This window comes from Zingiber officinale, chromosome 10A (genome assembly GCF_018446385.1).
Source record: "Zingiber officinale cultivar Zhangliang chromosome 10A, Zo_v1.1, whole genome shotgun sequence".
NCBI classification, from domain to species: Eukaryota; Viridiplantae; Streptophyta; class Magnoliopsida; order Zingiberales; family Zingiberaceae; genus Zingiber; species Zingiber officinale.
Genome location: NC_056004.1, coordinates 33,549,014 through 33,573,407, shown reverse-complemented (window position 1 = coordinate 33,573,407; position 24,394 = coordinate 33,549,014). Strand labels below are relative to the sequence as shown.

The 24,394-nt window shown below is 37.3% G+C and overlaps 1 protein-coding gene and 1 long non-coding RNA gene across 2 annotated transcripts; one reads left to right on the top strand and one right to left on the bottom strand.

Moving 5' to 3' along the window:
* Positions 1-2: 2 nt before the first annotated feature.
* Positions 3-12,831, bottom strand: LOC122027304 (cytochrome P450 90A3-like). Its single transcript, XM_042586241.1, has 7 exons — positions 11,987-12,831; positions 11,628-11,906; positions 11,453-11,539; positions 780-858; positions 598-707; positions 381-511; positions 3-300 (listed from the first exon to the last, which is right to left on the bottom strand). The coding sequence occupies exons 1-7, from the start codon at positions 12,695-12,697 to the stop codon at positions 135-137; spliced, it is 1,563 nt and encodes a 520-aa protein (XP_042442175.1). The 5' UTR covers positions 12,698-12,831; the 3' UTR covers positions 3-134.
* Positions 12,832-18,906: 6,075 nt separating this feature from the next.
* Positions 18,907-23,465, top strand: LOC122027614. Its single transcript, XR_006124472.1, has 3 exons — positions 18,907-22,674; positions 22,751-23,049; positions 23,121-23,465. It is a non-coding gene; the product is annotated as an uncharacterized LOC122027614 (long non-coding RNA).
* The last annotated feature ends 929 nt before the right edge of the window (positions 23,466-24,394 follow it).

The following is a 24,394-nucleotide window of genomic DNA, read 5'->3' as shown; positions in this document are numbered from 1 at the left end:
AGTTTAATTCAGTCATCATTTTCCAAACTAATTTATTATAATATAGATTGTTTAACTTATACATTTTAATTTGTTGTTTTATATTTGATGAACAAGCTTCACTATCAATTACATATTTTTTTTTATGCAATTAACTAACACATGGATGAGGAAGAAGAAGGTGCGGACTGATTATTGACTGGCTTGCCATTGTTGTTGCCATTGCTATTGATGTTGCGATATCGGACATTGATGGGGTAGCTCTTGAGAGTCCTCGTGGTGGGGAAGAACACCAACCTATCTTTCTCAGCTTCCTCCCAACTACATTAATTAATTAATTAATCATATATATATATAATCAATTACATTAATTGGTAATTAACATTTAACTAAGCTGGCACCTGAAGCGAGTGACGAGGTAATGGAGGAAGACGGAGATGACGACGCGGGCAAGTTCATAGCCAGGACAGAGCCGAGACCCTCCGCCGAAGGGCGTGTAGTACGGTTGCATAGTAGCTGCTGACTCCTTATTCTGCATCCACCACATGCAGTTAGTAATTAATGAACCAATTAATTGTAATCAAATGATGCATACTTAAACAACTAATTAATATTTACCTGGTGCCATCTCCAAGGATTGAAAGTCCGAGCATCCTCGAAGTAGAGAGGATCAAGATGCACGGCTCGGAACGAGATGAAAACTTTGCACCCCTTCGGGATTGTATAACCTACAAGTAACAATATTAAACCAACATATACGCGATAATACTTCTCGATCAAATCAAACTATATATATATACCTTGGAAATGGATGTCTGCCATGGCACGTCTGAAGACTCCACTGATGATGTTGGCCACTCGAAGTGTCTCGTTGATCACCTGCAATTAACACGTGAGATGTGCATGCGTTCATCAGGAGTCAAAACAAATTTACTTTAGTAAGACCATCTCCAATCTATCATAAAAACACTAAATTTGATGTCAAATTAGTACCAAAAGACTCCAACCCATACATCAAATTCCACCCCCAAATATGATGTGGTGAATAGTGCAACACTATGTTGGTGTTGCACTATTCACGACACCATATTTGGTGTTGGAGAGAGTTTTTATTTTTTTAAATTTTATTATATAATTAATAAAATCAAATGTAATTAATTTGTAATTATTATTTTCTTTGTCTTTACTTATAGGATATTTAAATGTAATTATTATTTATTATAAATTTAAATTAAGTGTATTTAATAACATATTTAAATTTTATTATGTATAATTGTAAATAATTAATTTATTAAAATTATTATTTTAAATTTATTTAATATATATTAATTATAATTACATTTACAAATTATTACTAATTTCATAAAAATAATACAATAAAATATTTTATCCTAATTGTGTGTGATTTTATAATATTTTTAAAATATATTTATGCTTGAGTAATTATATAATAAAATTAAAAATTATATATATATATATATATATATTAGTTGGATATTGAACTTAAAAATAAAATAAAATATCAAATATTAATGAAGTATTAATTTTAAATATAATAATTATCATATAAATAAATTAATAAGAATAATAGAATATTCTAAAGAATATTTCTTTATGGTGTAATATGGTGTGAATGAGTTGGAGCTGAAATTATACCATTTTAGTGTGAAAATTACACAAAATTTGATGTTATGGGTTAGAGATGGTCTAAAATTATATCATTCTTTTCGGCCCGCTGAAAGAGATCGGATGGATAGAGACTAAAACTAGAAATTAATTTTCAATAATTCGATTTACATCCCTACAACTGTGTGTGATGCGACTTTCACTGATCAATCTAATGCACCGACGGAAGTTATCGCTGGATTTCTATCCGAATCGATGCAGATTGACACGAAAATTTTATGGATTTGGAACCCACTTACACAAAACTCTAACACTATCACTATCTATGTTCCTGGGCAAAAATCAAAGGCATCCCAAATTATACAAAGGATGCATGTCCAGCAACTCGTTAGGTAAAAATTAATCAGTAGCTTTTAAAAATATTTTATTAAATTAAAGTAATTTTGATAAATTTTAAATAATTTTAATTAAGTTAGTAAAAAATATTTAATATAATAATATTTACGATTTTATAATGTAAAGTTTAAGATTTTAAAATTTAAAATTTAATTACAATGTCTATATTATTTCGTGATAGCTAAAACGTGAAAAATCAATTATTTCAATATTTAGAGTTTAGGATTTAGGGTTCAAGATTTTAAAATTTAACTAAATATATAGAAATTACTTAGTAGATGTTATAGTATATATAGAAACTACTTAGTAGCTACTATAACACAAAAACTAACTATTTCATTTAAATTTTAAATTCTAAATTATAAACTCTGAAAACTATTATATCAAAATATTTTTTTATCAACTTAATCAAAATTAACTAGAAGTACATGATACCCACTACCACATGTAGAAACTACTCAGTAGCTGCATATTATAATGTATAGAAGATACTCGGTAGATATTAGAACATGAAAATTTAAATATTTTATAAAAATTTCAAATTCTAAATTATAAACTCTGAACACTATTATATTAAAAATACTCTTTATCCACTTGCTTAAAATTATTTTAAATTAATTAAAATTACTTGAAAGCAGTTGTAGCAATTACTTAGTAGCTACTGTAAGGAACTAGAGCGCTAAACGCGTTTATGTGTAGCGGAAACCATCTAGTTCCTCCAGGAGATCCATGCGAAGGGAAAAAGAAAAATATACTAAGTTTTCTACAAGAGCATGAAAGGCTATACCTTTGGTGTGTGCACACGGACTCCAGACAGCTTGGATCACAACACGATCACACATTCACGTCTCTATGGTATCCAAACGAACAAGCCTTTCCTTCGTTTGTCTCACAAACTCACAAGTTGGAGAAGGAAACCACCTAAGGTTGTGCTAGCAACCTAGAGAAGGTGTTTCGACCAAGAAGAGAGTGTTGGGGCAATTTCCCTAGGTCAAGGTTGAACAGTTTGACTAACCTTGAGTTGAGTCAAGCTTGAGTCAGGATTTGAGTTTTGATGTTTGATAATATAAGGAGATTACTGGAGCAATCGTCCGGTTGTGGAAATGGTCAAAGGATTGACCAGGTTGATGAGAATACAAGTCAAGTAGGTCAAGATTGACAGAAGACTTGAATGAGAAAGTCCTAACTGGAGGTTAGACATTTGGAAAGTCCTGTGAGAAGTCAGGCAACGGGAAAGTCCTAGTGAGGAGCTAGGTAGGAGAAAGTCCTGGTGAGGAACCAGGCAACGAGAAAGTCTTAGTGTGGAGCTAGGCAAGAGAAAGTCCTGGTGAGGAGCCAGACAACGGGAAAGTCCTAGTTTGGAGCTAGGCAAGAGAAAGTCCAAATGTGATCTTGGTAAAGGAAAAGTCTTAGTGAGGAGCCAGACAATTGGAAAGTCCAAGTGTGATCTTGGCAAAGGAGAAAATCCTGGTGAGGAGCCAGGCAATTGGAAAGTCCAAGTGTGATCTTGGCAAAGGGTGTAAGTCCAAGCATGTGGTCTTAGCAAGATAAGTCCTAGTGTAACTTGGCAAGGAGAACCCGACAACTAGGATGAGGCCGAAGGAAGCTCCTGAAGGCAAGGCGTGAAGGATGAGGAGATATCCGAGGGACACGAGGCTGATGGAGGATGCTAGAAGGCTAGTTCGAGGTTGGTCGGGTGTGGCCAAATGCTAGGTATGGAGACCCAACATGTCACGGTTGACCTGGAGTTGGGTTGGAGACTTTGGACTTGAGATTGAGTCAAGTCCAGGATGGTCAATCGATTGGGAAATCGATTGAACCAGGGTCCAATCGATCAGCCGATCGATTGGAGTGTGCTGCGAAGGAAGAAATGCCCCAATCGATTGGTTGATCGATTGGGAGCATGAGTCGCGAGCACAGAGGCCTTCCCAATCGATCGGGTAATCGATTGGGAATCTGCAATCGATCGGTCGATCGATTGGAGATGGGAGTTCTCGCGCGATCGCGAGAACACAAAAAGCATCTGAATCGATCGGTGGATCGATTCAGAATGTCCCAATCGATTGGCCGATCGATTGAGATTCGACCGTTGCGCAGGATGCAGGTGATGGACGGTTGCGATGGAGCGGTGCTGACGTGGCAATCGATTGGGGTTGATTTCAATCTATTGGAGGCACTGTATATAGCCTGGGCGGAGCGTTTTCTTCGCCAGAACTTTGCGTTCTGTTCCTGCGATCTTCACGCGAGCTTCTTTCGATCTTCACTGCCAGCTCTTGAAGGCGCTTGGGTGCATTCCCAAGATTCAAGAGGCAACAACAAGCAACAAGTAAGCAAGAAGAAGGGTGTATTTCATTTATATCTTGTATTTTCTTCTTGTATGAGTTGTGTTGTTATGTGTGAGCTTGTACGAGGCTTCTCCACCTCCGGCTGCGACTGAGACGGAGTTGTTCATAGTGGAGGGGTGTGTCGTGTGTGGATCCTTGGATTAGTCACTTCTTCTTGAGCTGAATACCAAGTAAATCTACTTGTAGCGTTGTGTCAGTCTTGTATATTATTTCCGCTGCATATCATCATCAAGACGCAACCAACAAGCGCGCGACGAGACGCTATTCACCCCCTCTAGCGGGCACGTCGGTCCCAACAGAGAGAAGAGGAAGGAGAGAATGAAGATCTCCCCAAAAATGAAGAGAAAAATACTTAAGTATTTTCATCAAATGAAAATACTTAATGAACATTAATTCAATTAATAAGCCTTAATGAGTATTTACACTCCATTAAGGACCACACTTGAAACTCCTCATTTCAAATTCAATTTCGAAAATTGAATGAAATGATTCATTGAATTTTGAAATTCAATGAATATCTCCATTAATCCTCACTTGAGTCTAACTCAAGTCTAATTCACTTGAGTCTAACTCAAGTCTAATTCACATGCAATTTCAAATTCAATGAATCACATTTTATTGATTTGAATTGACTCCTTGAGTCTCGTTTGAATTGAGCTTAATCCAATAATTAGATCCAATTGAGTCTAACTCAATAAATCCAATTCGGATTAGACTTAATCCAATGATTCATCATATGAACCCATCTCCAAATCTACTTGTTCTTTGTGTGTGACCCAATAGGATCTCGTAATGTTGGCAATGTACCCAAATCAATATTTAGATACATAAGCAATGAGTGACATCTAGCAACGCATTATTGCTACCCAAGTAACGAGAAAGTCGAGATCCGACCTAACCTGCCCGTGACTATTATCTTGTATGACTTGGTCCATCCATCCTTGATATCTAGATTGATCAATGAGACATATACCATGTCATCCTCTTATCAACCTTTGTGTTTCTTGATCTCTAAGTAGACACACTCAATCAAATAAGCTCAATATCTCATATTGACTTATTTGAGCATGGTCATATTTTCTTGTGTCCTACTAATCAAGGGACCCACAGATATCACTTCTGTCATATGGAAGAGATAGATTCCATCTACATCACTCACATCCCTCCGCATAATTCATTGTATACCCAATGATCGACTTTATTGTCCACCTTGTTACAGGTAACGTTTGACGATACCAAAGTACACAACTTCTTATGTAGGGAATCATAGTAACTTCAGGTCTAAGGACTATTCATATCAATAGTCACATGAGAATGTTTATGACACTCATATAACGATCCATTAAACATTCTCATGGTGGGTCATTCAGTATATATTCTCATATACTCATGTGTCAACCTGATATCTCATATCATTAAGTCATCCATTGACCAACATGCTAGTCTCAACGCATTAATATTGTCGTTATATATTAATGCTTGACTAGGAATAGTTAAGAGTAGTGTTCTATGTATATCTACAATATCTCACTATCAATTCAACCAATTGATATGCTGTAGATAATAACTTACTACCCAAGGACATTATTATACTTATTCAATCAGCACTGAATTGAAACAAATATAATAACCAACTTTGTTTTTTTTATTAATAATGAAATATGATACAAAATTGAGCCCTTTACAATCATCTCATAATTGGTACTAGGGCTAATACTAACAGCTACTATAACATGTAGAAACTACTAAGTAGCGGCTATAATACTACAACAATATTATATTAAGTATTACTAATTTTAACAGTTATTCAAAAACTTCTACATGTTATAGTAGTTAGTCGTAGTTGTTATAATAATGTCGGAAGTAAGGATATTTTCAAGAGAAAATTTCTGATAAGACATCCTTTTATTTTTTTAAAAAACAAAAGATGTTCTTTTATAATTTACTTAATTTGGCACAATCTCCTTTCTAAAGGCATCTCCAATGGAAAAACCTCAAAAGTGAGGTTTTTCATTTTTTATATGTCATGTTAAAAAGTAAAAAATCTCACTCTCTTTTTCTCCACAATAAAACAAAAACTCCCTACAACTTTTTATGGGCCCCACACCCAACAATTCATTATATCTTTAAAAATAACTTGAATTATTTGTTAATGGATCACTCTTATATCACCGAATTTGTTAAAAAATAATATTAAAACTTTATAAATTTAAAAAGAAGTATAACATTAAATAATAAATTATTATAAAAAATTTATAAAAAATAATCTTTTACCGATTTCATTCATAGCGTGCCCAAATATACTCAACCAAGTCGGTTCAAAGCTGATGATGTACTTGATTATCGCATAGCTCATAGTTTTTCCAAAGCTATTCTTGAAACTTTTTGGTAGAGCCCTGAAATATTTGCGCTGGAGAATTTTCTTCATCATTTGATCAATTGATTACTGCATTCCCCTCATCCACAATAATCATATTGTGCAAATAATATATATATATATACGATATCCTTCAAATTATTCTTGTACCAAAATCGTCCTGGACTTCTAATCATTGCCCAATGAAATTGGAGCACTCTAAATGCTTGCTCGACGTCCTTTTTGTAACTTCTTGTCTTTGCTTGAAACACTTTCTCTTAGAATCCTAGGGGCATGGAAAGTTCTTGAAGAAAGTGGTCAATTTTGGGTAAATCTTATCAGTTAAATAATACCCCTTTGTATAATATGTATCATTTGCGGTGAAATTAACCTTCGATGCATTTCCTTGTAGAACATTGTTAAATAAATGTGATTCGTTAAACATATTAATATCATTATGTGATCCTTCGATCATAAAAAAAGCATGTTATATCTACAAAGTCTGCAGATGCAACCGTTTCAAGCACAATTGTTGGGACCCCATAATTGCCTCGAGTAAATTGACATTTCTAGCCCAAAGAATATTCACATATCTCCACAATGACATGATATTGTTTACTTTGGGCCTAAGCCCTCATTGCTTTGTTCTTGGACTCTACCTCAAATGTGTCATGCCAATGGAAATATCATACATCCTTTTAAACCCATGATCTTTTCTATATTTTTCTAATGTAAGACTTTGATTAAATCCCCAATAACATAGAATCAAAACTACCTAACATGCTAGAGAAGCCATGTCTCTATTCATGCATGTCAAGCAAATGTTGGATATCATCAACATTAGACTTTCTTAAGTATTGTTGCCCAAATACTTCAATCACACACCGATAGAAGTTGACCATGTAATCTAGAACAGTTGTTTCACTCATTCTTAGGTACTCATCACAAATGTCAGCAGGGGATCCATATGCCAATTGACGGATAGCGATCGTGCATTTTTGAAGGGGTGACAAACAATGTCTTCCTATTGCATCAACCCTCCCATTCAAAATATTCAGAATAATTTCATAAGGCATTGACTATGCTAAGGAATAACCCTCTTCGCATCCGAAATCATCGTCGGAATACTTCATCAGGAATACCAGTTGATTAGAGAAGTAATCATTCAAGAGGTGATCATGTTCGACTTCACGATCTCAATTTAAATACCTTCTATGAATTCTATGAACTTTGAGCTACAAGAACTTTCATTTCCTCATGCTCAAGTAGCATCAACGTCATTTGATCCAAGTCACCATCTGAATCAGCCAAAAAATTTCTCTACTGATCACAGAAAATAGAACGCCTAGAGAGATTGAGATCATGAGACATTTGAAATACTATCAATGTGGTTTGAGAAGACAATGTTAGTAGCATGGAGAATTCTAGCTTCTATACATGAATATATAGAAGTATTTATAATGACTAATTTGTAATGGTTAATTTTAAACCGACTAAAAAAATAGTCATAAAAATTGGGTAAATTATAAAAAGAAATTATGTTTTTAACTATGACCCACCATTTTGACAAAAAACTTAGGTTCGATATTTCAAACCTAGCCAATGATTTAAAAAAAACTGATCATCTTTAGTAAACCAAATTATTTCTCCTCGTTTTAGTAAACTCATTTCAATATAAATATCATTAATATAGATAGAAATGAATTATATAAATGAAATAAAAAATAATAAATTTTATAAAGATCATCTTAAAAACATTCACTACGTATCATATCTCTTTTTAATACTTTCTCAAAATTTAGAATGTAACTTAAGCTGATCTTCTATTTTCCCACTAGTATCATTCATAAAAATTTCATACTATTTCATTATCATCTCGTGCATTTGCATCTCAATTCGCTCTCTTTGTAATTCTTCCATTTTTTGCCATCTATTATTGAATTCCATATCATCAATGGCTCTGGTTTTGGATTTGCCCTTCTTTTTCATTGCCTTTTGCCCCATTAAATGAGTATGAACTTCATGTTGGAGCAATCTAGGTACCCTAGGGTTTGATGTTTGGGCAAATGTTTAAGTTAGGTTTATTATTGTATTTGATATGCATTGTGAGTGTGCAGGATACAGGTACAATAAGGAAAGTCCAAGTATAATCTTGGCAGAGGAGAAAAGTCCAAGGATGAGTCTTGGCAGTGTAAGTCCAAATATGTAATCTTGGCAACGTAAGTCCAAGTGTGACTTGGCAGTGGATGAAGTCCCTGAGGTGAGGAGCCTCTTGGCAAAGGAAGACCCGATAATAAGGATAAGGCCGAAGGAAGCTCCAGAAGGAAAGACATGAAGGATGGGGAGACATCCGAGGGATGTGAGGCTGATGGAGGAGGCTAGAAGGCTAGGTCTGAGTTGGTCGGGCGAGGACGAGTGCTGAGTGATTGTACTCGGGGCGAAGTCATATGGTTTTAGGTTTCACTGTAGCGACACTATAACAGCATTATTGTGACACTGTAGCAGCATCGTAGCAGTCGACTGATACACTGTAGCAGTCGACTGGTAGTCGACCGTTGGGTAACGGTCAGCTTCACTTAAAGGACCAGTCGACTGGTAGCGGGAAAATAACTTAGTGTTTTCCTCTCGAGCTCTATTTAATAGAGCTCGGGGTGCTTGGGCATGGTTGACGAAATAGACTTGGTTAAAGCCTATAGAGTCTCCCAAGCTTTCGTGTGATCGGTGTGCTTGTATTCAAGTGTTTATGGCGAGGTCTATCCATCGACAAGGAGCTTGAGCTAGCCGGAGGTTTTCCGGAGAATCATCCACCGACGGATCAGGATCGTCCACCTTATAGACAGTCGTGGAGTAGGAGCTTTATCTCCGAACCACGTTAAATCAACGTGTTAGGTTTGCTTTCTCTTGTTAGTATTTGTTTTTGTATTTCCGCTGTGAACTAATATTATAGGAAGCGATCGATTTGGGTGAGACGTGTCATCGGTGTGATTGTGAAGTATTTGGGTTAGTAGGATGACCAACTTTTCGTGAAACATATTTCTCACAATCTCTGAGAACTTGCCAAACATGTTTATAATTGAAGGACTTGTTACAATGATTTTCCTACCATTTTTTAAGTGCTCTCATAAGTACATCCTAATCGCTTTACCCATTTTCACGATATGTATAAAAGTTGTTGTATATGTATGTAAATTCATTCACTAGCGAATGAAGCCTATAGAAATATGATTCGACCTTCATTGTAGGTCACTCCACAAATCCATCAGGCTGATACTTGCTGTAGAAATCCGTGATTTGTTTTTAGAAAGTTTATTCCTTTTGATCATTGTCGATGATTAGATCGATGCTAATATTGATCCATACCTTTGCATGGTGTATCTCTTTCCATTGACCATTTGGCTCGTTTAGTGTCATGCACATCCAAACTCACTTCATACCCAACTATGGAACCTCAGATGACGGTATTGATTCTTTGTCAGTCCTGTATATGTCTATGCTAGCCCTCCTTAATTCGTTCAAGAGCATGAATGATGGTTGTGAAGAAGAAATTCCATAATAAGGGGTTGACATGTGACATTACAAATTGACTTGTCAATAAATAGAGGTTATGAGCATTAGTCAGAGAAGTAAGTAAGTTTTGAGAACTTTAAAAATTTGGAGAAAATCGCGGAATGTATGAAATATTTGAAAAATTTTAGGGTAATGTATGGAAATGAAAAATTAAGAATATTAAACATCCGGATGATTGAGTGAATTTTGTAAAGTTGTATTTTCAGAATTGAAAAAAATTCTAAAAGATCCATTGTTATTTAGATTCATTTCAAAAGAATAAAAGAATAAAGGATGTATGTCTAAACCTATTAGACAAATAAGAATGGAATGACTAGATTGGGGTATAAAATAAATGAGAAAAACTTATAAGAGAGGATAGAGATATAATCCAAAATTAGCCGTTGCAACTATTGGATAAAGAACGGTTGGGGAAAAAATGATAAGAAAAAATGATAGGAAAAAAAATAGTAGAAAAAAACGGTTCACAAAAAAACTGTCAGAAAAAAAGGTTCGAAAAAAAAATCAGCAAAAAAAAACCAGTAGGAAAACCAACAATTCTGAAAAAAATCAGCAGAAAACAAAGTTGGAAAAAATAGCTAAAAAAAACAGTTAAATCGCATTATTTTTTTTTTTTCACGAATGGCCTGCCATCTCTCAAAAACCTGGGTTTGAAATATCGAACCCAGCCAAAGATTTTTAAAACAAAAAACCTGGCCGTGGCCAGTTTTTGACCCTAAGTTTGAAAAACAAAAATCATGAAAAATATCTCGTCGATCCAAATCCAAATCTATCCACCCAAAAAAACACCAAAAAATTATTTTGGTTTTTTATGCCGCTTGAATTTGTTTTTTTATAAGTTATCCACTCCACCTACCCCTGGAGAACAGCTTGCACGTTTTCTTAAAAGGAAGGAAAGGAAAAAAAAACTGGTTGTTCAGTAGTAAATGCCTTCATAATTGAGCGTATGATCATGGAAGATTGCAGGTCGATCCCAATCTCCCCCCACGGCAAGAATTTGGGTGTTTATGTTGCCACTAATCTATATCGTTCTATTGCATAATTGTAGCTTAATTAATTTCTACTCAAAGCAAAATGGAAAACTAGTCATGCCAAAATCTATCTGATCCAAGACTTAATTAAAACTGAGAGATTGAAATAAGCAATAACAATAAACAGCAGTAAGTTAAGGAAGATTACGCACGCATTGTGTGAAGGGCATTGACTTGTAATCGGTCCAGGTCAAAGGGTCCTCCTCGTCCTTGTGTGCTCTGATCTCCTCCTGCTCCGCCTGCTCCATGAAATGCCAACAGTGAGCATTGGTGTTAGAGCTTACAAGTCTGTATGCGACCGCAGAAGCGGCCGGCGGCCTTACGCACCCGGAGGAGGGCGAGGGCGTCGGGGTGGTCGGTGAGGAACTTCACGGCCAAGGTCATGATGGTGGGCGTGGTCTCGTATCCCGCCACCAGCAGCGCCAGCAGGAAGTCCACCATCTCCTCCTCCGTCATCGACTCTTCTTCCTCCACCGCGCCATCCATCAGCTCATCCAGCATGTCCGCCTTCCTCTTCGCGACGTCGCTTCCTCTGCTTTCCGCTTCCCTCTCCCGCTTTCTCTTCCTTATGACTTCTTTAAGCGCTGATTCCACCTTCTTCCGCGCCTGCGTCAATTGGATCGGGGTGAGCAGTGGGGAGAGAGAGAGAGGGAGAGGAGATGCAGGATCTGGGGTTGGGTTAGAACCTTGAGGGCGCGGCCGTAGGTGGTGAAGGAGAGGAAAGAAGGGAAGGGAATGGAGAAGAAGCCCTCGATGAGGAGGAGGTACTCGCGGCGGAGCGACTCGGTCCACTCGCCCGGGTCGACGCTCACCAGCTGTTTGACGGTAAGCTCGAAAGTGATCTTCTTGGCCTGGTCGAGGAGGAGGACGCGGGCGGGGCCCGGCGACTGGCACCAGGCGTCGAGGGTGCGGCGGACGAGGCGGTCGATGTGGCGCAGGAGGGCGGCGTCGCGGATGGCGGCAGGCGAGGCGAGGCGGGTCAGGGTGAGGGAGTGCATCCGCTTGTGGCGGACGCCGCGCATCAGCAGGAGCGAGTGGGCGCCCAGCAAGGTGGAGATCGACGACGGGTAGCTGCACTCCACGGTCCGGCCCTCGGCCGCGAGCACCATCCGGTTGAACTCCGGGTCCGCCGAGAACACGGTGCGCTCCCCGAAGACGTGCGTCGTGAAGAGCCGGCCGTGGCGCCGCACCCGCTCGTCGATGAACGGCTCAGGGTCCTCCGTCTTGTACGCCGCGATCAAGCGCAGCGTCTCTCCCACCACCGGCAGTCCGACGCTGCCCGGCGGCAGCCCGCCCCTCGTCGTCCTCTTCCTCCTCCACCTCCCCAATTCCCAAAACACCACACTCGCTATCACAATGAGGAACACATCAAGCAGCTGGAGAGACCATGAATCCATAATTCTTCAGATCCCGAACCGAGCTCCGGAATCAAAAGGCTGGATTTTTGATTTAGAGACTGGAAGACGAAAGGTAGGCAACGAAGAGGAACTCAACTTGTGGAGCATAAATTGTGACGGACAGAGAAGTACTAAGTATAGTGAGAGAGATGGGATCAGTTATGCTGTAGTAAAGGGATCGCACGGGGGGACGAGCGTGGTCTACCTTTTTGTGCTGGCCCCATTTTCGATTTTGTAACCTATCTATCATAAATAATTTTGTACCTTGCAGGCCTTCCTGCTAGGGTTTTGCACAGGGCAGAGACTTCCATCCCAATTCGTAAACTAAGGTAAACCTCTCAACCATTTCCTTCTCTTCAACATCTTCTTGCTGATCTGGTTGGTCAATTTTTACAGAAAGTAATGTTAGAAAGCAGTAGTTACTTACCTCTGTTCGTTGTTATATTAGGTCGGCAAAGGGTCCTGCTTTCATTGTAGAGAGAACAGAGCTGCTGGATCTTGGAGTTGACCAGAGTTTTAATGTTCCCACGATCTCATCTGGTTGGGTAGCTGGTTCTGGTTGGGGGTAACATCTAACAAGTGCTGTTCTCATCGTTGCCTTTCATTTCATTTTTCCATTGTTGGAATTAACAACAAAAGAGCTTGCTTTCTTTCTTTCTTTTTGTCCAATGAAGTTTTATCTTGTTAAAATCTTATCAATTTAGTTTGCAGATTACAATTTTTGCATGCGATTTTCTACATGGGCAAATATAATGCTTTTTGTGTATAATTACATATCGGATTTAATTAGACTTCCAAAATTATGTCCTGCTTAAAAATGATCTGTTTTCAAGCGTAATCTTGTGATTTTCTGCGCATTTGAACCTAACTTAGGATGATATTTAATGCTTCATATATACCTTTATTCTGGTTGGTACTAGGAATTTTTACTATTCAATTTTACATTGGGTAATGCTAAATGGCCAGAATCTGACCAGCTAGAATCAATACATGCAAGTGTACACATGGATATTTTGGTAATATCATCTGTGTACATTAATTACGTGTATGTACATGCATGCATTCTAATTGGAGCATACAAAATTCTAGTTGGCCAGATTCTGACCAACAAGAATTACCGTTTTACATTTTGTTATTCTTTTAAGCAGCAGAATTTACTCTTTTAGCTAGTGGAACAAACATTTAAAGCATGCACATGCTCAATAAGCATCAATCTAGCCACACAACCTGTCATACTGCACGCCTATCCTTTCTCTATATTGTAATATTCCCCTCATTCAGGGTCAGGGGCATAGGTATACTCATTAATCAAGCTCGGTTAATAAGCTTGCTTCTAACATGATAAAATAAGGAGCTAATTTAAACCAGAGTGTGATCCCCTTAAGCTAATTCGTAGTACCTTCTTTCCTCCTGTTTTGATTTGATGGCAAATCAAGGGTAGCTGAACAAAAAGATCTACGACCACTAAAAGGCCGATTTGAATCAGATTGGAGCTCCTCCACGTCGTCAAATGTTGACCCTTTGAAACTCATTCCTACCTTCTAGTGTTAATGGAGGGTTTCTTTGAGATAGAGAAATGAATCAAGAGAAGTAAACTCCTAAGCATAATCAATTAGTTAGAGGTTACGGTCCTTACTAATTTTTAGATTTTAGGGCGTTATTATTATTATTATTATTATTATTATTATCCAGATCTTACAATCTGATTAATCCTGGAGTAGATTAGGGATGAGTAAAAATTCGGTAAAACCAAATTAACCAGACTGAGCTGATCGATTTTTAGAAATTTGGTTTGGTTAATTCGGTTTTTAATTTTTTTTAAAAAAATTCGATTCGGTTTTCAGTTAATTCGGTTCGGTTTCAATTTTAAATTTTATAATTCGGTTAAACCTAATAAGAATATTAATTTAGTTATTTGTTATTTAAAAATATAATTAATTAAATAAAGTCTTAATTTTTTTAGTTAAAACTGAATAAGGTTTTAAAATTTTAGTTAATTCGGTCGAAAACCGAATTAATCGATATTTTTTCGATTTGGTTGATTCTGTTTTGTAGGGAAATTCGGTTGGTTCGGTTGGTTTGAAAAAATTTCGGTTTGTTTGGTTTGGGTCTATTTGGTTTGGTCAGTTTGATTTTGATCGAATACTCAGCCCTAAGGTAGACGGTTCGGCTCCATATTCCACCCACTAAGTAAATCCAAGAAGCACAGTGGCTCCTGACGTGACATCCTAGCTTCACTAGTAGTTCAATCGTCATAGGCGTGCCCAGCGTGAGAATTGAACTCTTATTACTTGAGAAATGCACCCTTCCTCTTACCACCACACCAAGCTCTAGGTGGTGGTTTTAGGACATTATCAATTGTATGCATACAATAACAATTATTCCAGTTAGGTTCATAGATTTTATCATTGGCTCTGTCTAGTACTCGTTACTATAGATGTGTTTATAGACTTTACAAGCAAGTTCAGGTCCTCTTTGGTTTTTTTTGAAGCAACTGGTGCCCTAGATGCAATTTGGATGTTCACTCCAATTTTCATGATCTCCTAATTCAACCTAATGAAGCCACAATGACACTTGTGGCCTTGTGATTACCACCCCACATCTAGGGATTAGTCCTACTCCTTGCTTCGAGGCACATGCAAAAAGATCCTAATGACTCTAAGGGCATCCACATTAGTGGGTGTTATAACACCCACCGCCTAATCAAAAAAAGTGGGACCCACATGCCACATGCACATTATATTAACATCTTCATTCTCTCATTTTTATTTTAACATTAACATTCATTATTTGTGGGTCCCGCTGTCCATTCATTTATCTTTATTTTTATTATACATTAAATAAATACAATTTCAATTATATTTACACAATTTAAGTGATTATTATTTAAAATAAATAATAATATTATTTTTAAATATATTTTTACATAAAATTAAAATATATTTATTTAAAATTAAAATAAATAATAATATTAATATATTTATTTAAAATTAAAATATTATTATAATTTTAAAATGAAGGAGTACAACATATAAAAAAAATTACACTTGCATAAAATTAAAATACAACACTCAAGGATTGTTGTTGTATTGTGACTAAATATGTTCAACTAAGTCTGCACTAAGTTGGTGATGCACATAATTGTCACGCAGTTCGGAATTTGTCCGAAGATAATCATAAAATCCTTGATTTAAACCTTGGACAGGTTGTGCGGGTTCATCACCTTCATCGTTGTACCAAGTTGTCACTTGACCTCCTCATCTTCAACAATCATGTTGTGCAAAATAATGCATGCTAACATAATATGTTTTAACTTTTTGTACCAATAATGAGCTGAACCTCTAACAATTACCCATCGAGTTTGGAGCATCCCAAATGCTCGTTCAACATCTTTTCTTACCGTCTTTTGCCTTTCCTTAAATAACCTCCTCTTGGGATCATCCGGGCAAAGAAAAGTTTTCACGAAAGTAGCTCATTCCGGATATATTCCATCTGTTAGATAATACCCCTTTATATATTGAGTCTCGTTAACCGTGAAATTAATCTTCGGGGGATTTCCTTGCAAGATGTTATTGAATATGGCAAATTCGTACAACACATTAATATCATTACGTGAACCTGTGTCAGCAAAGAATACATGTCATATCCACAATTCTTGAGACGTGATCGCTTCAAGCACGATTGTTGGTGATCCATGATCTCTTATAAACTGGCTTTTCCAAGCAATTGGACAATTTTTCCATTCCCAATGCATGCAATCAAGGCTACCCAACATTCCAGGGAAGTCGTGCCTCTCATCATGCATTTGAAGAAGACGTTGAACATCCTCAGCATTTAACCTTCTCAAGCATCGATTACCAAATAGTTCAACAACATAACTGCAGAACTTGAAAAGGCACTCGATGACGGTTGATTCTTCCATGCATAGGTACCCATCAAGATGGTCGACTAGGACTCTATAAGACAATTGGTGAATCGCAGCCTTACATTTTTGTAGTGGTGACAAGCCTTTTCTTCTCGCAATATCGTCCCTCTACTGAAAATACAAAGAATGACTCTCAAGTGCATTAACTATGCGATAAAATAAATCTATTCGCATGCGAAATCATCTTCGAAATATTTGATATGGATACATCGGGTTTGTCGAGAAATAATCACTGAAAAACCTCGCATGCCCGGCTTCACGATTTCTTTAGATGAACCTTCTTCATCGCATCTCATTATTACTTTGATATGCTTCAACTATTTGTCGGCTTTGTTGAAGTATCAATGACATTAGCTCATTCCTTAGATCATAACCTTCATCAACAATTTCAACTTAGACTTTGTTTTCACTTGTCAAGTCAAAGCTGGTGCGACTTGAATATTGAGATATTTTGGAGGAAGCTAATTCAAGTCATTTAGAACGAAGAATTGTAGAGTATAAGGTGTCTATTTATTTTTTTCTGGTTTCAATGGCTACGTTCTAGTAATCGAATTGTACATTAATTATACATATATTCCAACGGCTATAATAGAACGATTCTCATTAATTGATTAATTGAAAATATATTCCAACTGATACTTGTTTGGGTGGGCCACCCAATTTATTTATTTCTTCTTTTTGAATAAAATATTTGATTAATTGAAAATTGCAATAATCGAAAATTAGATTATTTGAAAAGTACAATAATCAGAAATTACATTAATTGAAAAGTACAATAATTGAACATTATAATAAATGAAAATTATATATTCCATCTCCTCCAAATCTCTTGACATAGATGTTCATGGATGATAAATTGTTCCTCTGTCATTTGCAAAGTGCCCTTCGAAAAAGATTGTGTATTCCTTTAGTTGAACTTTAGCTAAGGCAACTTTTGCTTTCATCTTGGCAGCGTTTGCTTTGATTTCCTCAACTTTGAGTTATTTTTTTTATTTCAACTTTAGTCATTTTTATGCTTGTATACTGAGTAAACTTTGTAAACATATTATCCAAATTTATTGTCATACCTTCAATGTCTGATTTCATTTTATCTTTTCCCTTTCTTTTTGCTGTCTTCTGACTGGACGAATTTATTGTTCATTTAGGTCTACATGTAGACTCACATCTTGGTTAGATGAGGTGTTGCTTGCCCTCGACTTCGAGGTCATTGCCTTCTTCGTGCGAACAAGGTGATCAACGGACTGTGGAGTAAACATTGAATGAGTTTTTACGATTCTCCATACACGCTCGAGATTAAATGCAATGTCATTATTTTCCTTGCGATGTTTTTCATACGCAAGCCGTAATATGTTCTTATAACTGTGGCTGCTACAATACACACTATAAATACTATTATAATTTGTGTTGAAGCGATATACCTTTTTTGTATGATATTATGTCAATGCGATTGTATGACAATAGTAATTCTATTGGGTGTACCTGGAGGACGATTCTCATTGTAGTAGCTTGCAATACATCCCCAGAAAGCATCCACCTTCTGATCATTGCCGATGATTGGATCATCACTGATAGTAACAAACGATCTCGCTAAAATCTCGTCTTGAACCTTACTCCAAGTGGACCTCTATCTGCTACCCGCAACGTCAGAATATGCCTTATCTAAATTTGCAAGTTCAATTGGGGATTCACGGTCAGATAATTGAGTCTATGGAACAAAAGTCGGAGTAAACAGTTGATGTTAAAGACATACCAATTGCATGTGGAATAGATGGATAATTTTGTGGATATGGATTATATGGATAATTTGGTAGATATGGATCATATGGATTTGGTGGGTATGGATTATATGGATAATTTGGTGGATATAGAAAATATGAATAATTTGGTAGAATTTGTGAATTTTGAGAAGAAGAATTTTCTTCCGGCAAATGGGGGTTCACAAAATTTCTAAAAAATCCTCGATTATTTTCATCCATTTTGGAGGAAAATAGGAGAAGATTTTTAGAAGGATTTAAGTGTTTGAAAGATTGAAATAGGATGATGAGTATTTATAGATTTTAATTTTGATTTTGTTTAAGCTATCTGTTAAAAAAGCCGTTGAAAAATTAAAACTATCTGTCGAAAGATTAAAAACTATCCATTTGAAAGATTTTTTAATTTCTATTTTTTTAATTTTTAAATAAAAAAAGATATATATTAAAAAAAAAAAGTTTTTGACCCATGTGGGGGTGGGCCAGCTTGGCCCACCCCCACGTATGGACCATGAATAAAAAAGTGCAAAAAAAACAATGAACGCCTTCAATGTTTTTTTGAGGCCATGCATGTTATAACACTTCGTGCATTGATTTTAACATTCCCATCCACGTTATAACGTGGTATTAATCATCCAATGCGGATGCTCTAAGAGGAAGGGAAATGGGAAGGTGACAACTTTTATGAAGATTATTATGATTGACAAAGGAGAAGGTAAAGAAAGGAGTTCATGACTAAGCACTCTCCTTTTGTTGAGGAGGTAGTGGCCAAAGATATGCCTCCTTATTTTTGAATGCCAAACTAACTGAAACGTGGTCCTCTAAAATGGTACATAGAGTTGCAAAGACACTCCATTGGCCATTGCTAAAGAAGCAAGGGTCCTCTTTGATTAAAGAAAAAAAAGGTGTCTCCTAATGAATTGTATGGAACTACTTGGTTCATTGATAAAACTTACATGATGCCCAGCATTGAACTTGGTGTCCTCTTTGCTGCTACACTGGACCTACATCCTCAAGGGAGAAGGTATGCCAGACCAAACAATCTAACACATAATCATGGAATAGATAGGAGGAGAAGGAAGTGATATCCAGTTTACCCCCAAAATATCTTGATTTTCATACTCTTAGCTAGGCAAGGAGTCTACTACCAAAGGCAAGGGAAACTAGGACACCTAGCTGCTGCCTTGACTCAAAGAAATACTAGAATGGTGAACTAGTTGTTCAAGCTACTAATCAGAAAGGAAACAGAGATTTACAAAAGTAAGGCCATCGGACTATGTCATATGCCTCCAGTCACCTTCCAGATCATGAGGCATAACAATCTATGCCTCAATCTAGAGAAGTGTATGTTCAATGTCAGATTAGGAAGTCTATCCGTTTCATGATCAACCACAAGGTAATGGAGGATAACCACACAATATCGTAATCTTCCTTGACATGACAACCCTAATCACCATATATGAGGATTCTAGAAGTTGACAGGGCATATAGAAATCATAATTCCTTGTCCAATCAATCAATTGTAGCATGTTGTTTTTTAAATCTGAAAGTAGAAAGACAAAGGAGTGAAGGACTTTCTTATGGGAACAAAAATGTGACAAAGCGTTTCAAGAGTTCAAGGATTATCTCAGCATTTCACCACTCTAAGGCACCTAGAAGAAAGAGATAAGGGCAAAGCCACATTTAAGGTAGCCCTGAAGCAGTGGCTCTGGTTTAGCTTGAGGAGAGGAAGGGAAAAGCTAAAAACTGATCTGCAATATATACCATTCCCTCAATGGCTTGAGCTTTGGTGATGTTGAAATCTACTACATCTACCATTGGTTTTTAATTAATTTTAGTTTTCTAATTAAGATTAGGGTTAAGATAAAATTGAATTCAAAGTCTAGATTATATCAGGGTAAGCCATCTCATCATGATGTGATAGATCTAAGCCCTGTAACTCTTTGTGAGATGTTGTTTAAGATTTTGCATCTGTATCAGGATTAGGCACCCTCTTCCCTCTCAATGGTTTGTGTGCTCAACCCATAGAAGATCATTTAAGGGGAGAGGAGGAAGACTAAGCCATATAAAAGAATACACTTTTAGTTTTCACAAATTAATTATCTTGTTCCATAGGTTACATGGTTATCTTGAGCAGAGAACTTTGTATCTATATATGACATTGGAAGCACTATGCAATAATCCAACAGATCAACATGGGATTATCTGGGGTCAGGACCAAAATTTGTTCCACACCAGGACTTTAAATGTTGCTATTTGTCAAATATGTATTATATTTCTATTCTCAATCGACATGGAAAATTAAAAAATTGTCCTTACCTAAAATGATAAGGGAAGGAAATTCAGGGTAGTTTTCAAGAGAGGGCAGTGGCCTAGAGATCTTCTCTCCTATCCCTTTGCAGCCATAGGAAACTAGGATCAACTGTAAGTTATCGACATCAAGATCTCTCAGGGTCACCGCTTAAGTAACTCCCTCAATTCTTGAAGGTGGCGTTGCCACAAAAATGGAGCATTTCATTAACAAAGTATGGCAATGTGAGCTCAATAACTTTGTTGAAGAGAAGTTGTTATACTTCTATTAGAATTTAGACTCACAATATTGATTGTAGATACTTAAACACGTCAGGTTTTTTAATTTATAAGGAGATGAAGATCTTTAGAAATATGAAAGAATTGTACCCTCGACCTAATGTGAATCAAGCTGCTCTACTGAAAGCATTAATCATCCTGCAACAAGGTAGAGGCTTTAATTGTGGCATTCTGTGATTATATGATGAGTTAGGTTCTTTGCTTGATGCATTGCCTGTCATGAACCCTTCCCAAGGCATTGTTCAAATGAATGGAAAAGAGCCCTTCATGAGGCATCGTTCAACCAAATGATGCAGTGGTGACATGGTTAACTTGCAAGAGAAACAACCTTGATGTCTCATTGTCTACTGCATTTACACTTCATCTACTCCTTCCATACCTATGTCGGGTACTGAAAATATTTAGACACCAACACTTTGAGTGCACACTCAATATTTCTCTTGATCTGCAGCCATGTTAGATATTTGTACCCGTCCGAGTAACATAGATGCTACTTAGCCTATTGATGTTGGGAAGGAACAACTGCCTAAATGAGCAACTTCGCCACTGGCTATCTGAAAACGTGGGGCATAATTCTCCACCTTCAGGAGTTGATCTCGAAGGTGAATACCTAGTGGACTAGGGAGGAGATAGATGTCCGGTGAATCAGGTAAGTGTGAACCAGATAGAAGGATTGACTCAAAAATCCAAAATAAGAATCTTGGTTCTCACGGGTTTAGGTGAAAAGGGTTATTAGCCATGTAATCAACAAAATGAACCCGACAATAAGATTTGTTAGCTGTTTACTTTTTTTTTTTTTGACTGACATTCAAAGTTAGTTCCTCTTCAACCACTTTCTTGACCACCTAGAACATCTTCAATCTCGCAGCTTGCCTCCTTACCATCTGAGCCTCTTTAACATCCTCCATGCTTTCAGCCAAACATCAACATCATTCTTCTCAACCTCTGCATCTTTAAACTCTCAAAGCTCATTCCTAGCCGCGAGCAATTTGGCATCCCAAATCGATTGACCAAGCCTAAGAGCAATGCATAGTCATTGGCAAAGGTTGATATTTTTCATGGTCTTCGGTAGAGTATGAACTTGATCTTGGTAATTTGTTCAAACTGGTACAACTCTACAACTATGTTACCTTTTGCATCCTTTAGTTTACATATTTTTATGATTTACTATGATTTTTTTTAGTGGTATTAGCTGTGTGCTATGGTTGCACTAAGTCTAAGTCTCGAGTCAGAATTTTATTTAGTGTCCTTGCGAACGTGAATTACAGCAAAGATCTCATCTTTCCTTTTTCTTTCATAATTTTTCATGGCCCTACTTTGGTGATTTATGAACTCTTTACTCAATAAATAATAGCTTTGTTGACCCACGAATTTTTCACTTTATTGGTGGCTTTTCTTCAATAATGCTGTGGGTTCTTTCTGATGGACAAACGATGTATCTGTTTTTTCCTTACGTCTTTGCCTCTGTGTTCCATCTTTGTATCTTTAGTTTATGCAAAGCATCTACTATGCCACATGAAGTTGTTCAATAATGTGCTTGTTGACTGAGGCTAAATGGAACTCATTACTCCTTGGTTTTCAGTTATTTTAAACTAAAGACTCCCAATGTGCCTCAAAGTTGAAATCTCTTTCTAATTGTCAATGTTGATATGCCAAAAGTGTGTATATGTCTGTGCTGCTAAAGTCTCATGCTGTCCCATGTTACTCTTCTGGTAGGATGTCTGGTTTGCCTCATATATTTAATCCACTACAATTATATAACCTTATCCTATGTATCTCCTTTAAAAGGCAGAAGACGAGTGCCAATGACGTAAAAGAAACCTCACCGATGCCCTGGCTCCTTTAATGGTCCTGGAACTCATTTTGAGTGAACAATTCAGCTAAACAGAAGGATGAAGAATGATGTTACTCTGAACACAAGGAACCGCCCTCGATGATGATCTGCATGCAGCACTGAAAATGGTACCAATAAAGTATGCTGTGTAGGACCTTTGAATCTCTGAAACAGACTACAAAGAAAAAGATCTTTACAAGTAGCATTTAGATGGCACAAACAATGGTGATGCTTCTCATCAAGAGAGGAAAAGGTGAGTAGATTCTCAATCCAATAACTCGCATTAGTTTGAATGGCTCCAGCTGAGGTATGATTTCTTTGTAGGGGCTAGCCACAAAATGATGAGCAACATCAGGATGGCAAAGTGAAGGGAGCAGCTGTTGGAACATTGAACAAAGTTTACTCTGGAACATGAAACTGCTATAATAGTATGGAAGCAGTAGCTGTCGGCGCGGGCTCTACCATGTTTCATGCTCAAAGCACTTTTCATTCATTGTCCCATTTTTTCCCCCTATCAGTTCTCCGTTTCCTTTTTCTCCCGTGGTTGATCTTGAATCATGTTGATGCATTGAGGAGGGAGGCACGGTAATGAAGGTGGATGTGGTGCGTGGAGCAAAGGCATCGGTTGTTGCATTTGCAGACGAACTTTAAGAAAATTATTGAGAGTTGATGGATATGGAGCATTTTACCAAAAAGGTCTCGTTCCTTTTGCGTAGTTAAATTAATATTTAATTTCAAATGTTGGGTCCGTTTCTGAGCCCATGGATCCACTGAGCTAAGCCCATGGGCTCGGCACAGTAGACTCGTCCTTCGTTAGCAAACAGTGAGAAAGTAGTTTATCTGTACTGCTGTGCGGTTCTTAATTTCTTCTAACTCTCTTTCTTTTTTCTGGGAAGATTACAAAAAGCACTAGTTGATTTCCCGATGTTTTTAGCTTATAACTTGTTTGCACTATTAGGTAGAAACTAAAAACCCAGACCCGACCCCAGGCCGGGTCTGGCCCGGACCCGGCCCGGGCTCGTAACAGGGTCAACAGGCCGGTTGCCCGTTGACCCGGTTCGTCGGGTCGAACTGGAACCAGCCCGGCAAGTTGCCGGGCCGGTTCCGGTTCATTGATTGTAAAATCGGCGAACCGCCGGTTAACCGACGGGTTGAACCGGCGGTTCAGCCGTAATTTTTTTTTTTTTTTAAAACGGCTTGAACCGCCGGTTAACCGACGATTCATAGCCGTTAGAACCGCCGGTTAACCAGCGGTTTGTAGCCGTTGGGAGAGTTTTTTGAGTATTTTTTTTTCAACGGTTAGGATCATTTGATCGTTTTTTGATCAATGACTATGATTTAGTGTCCGTTACTATCAAAACTCTATAAATAGAGAGCTCATTTCATTATTTTTTACACACATCTTCTCTACTCTTAATCTCATTTTTGTATTCTCTAATCTCTACACGCTTTCGTTTTCAATTTTCAATTACAATGGAAGGAGGCCGCGGAGGTGCATCATCTCGAGCTCGGAAGGGAAAGCAAATAATGAATCCGCGGGAGGAGGACCCCAACATTCAATCCACCGATGATGAGATCGAACATCTTCCAAATCCAAC

What these genes read in the sequence shown, in the direction of transcription:
- LOC122027304 (XM_042586241.1), bottom strand. Translation starts at nt 12,697, where the DNA reads ATGGATTCATGGTCTCTCCAGCTGCTTGATGTGTTCCTCATTGTGATA. An exon ending in ACGCCCTCGCCCTCCTCCGG is followed by an intron (nt 11,540 to 11,627) that starts GTGCGTAAGGCC and finishes TTCATGGAGCAG; the next exon opens with GCGGAGCAGGAGGAGATCAG. An exon ending in CAATGCCCTTCACACAATGC is followed by an intron (nt 859 to 11,452) that starts GTGCGTAATCTT and finishes TGTTAATTGCAG; the next exon opens with GTGATCAACGAGACACTTCG.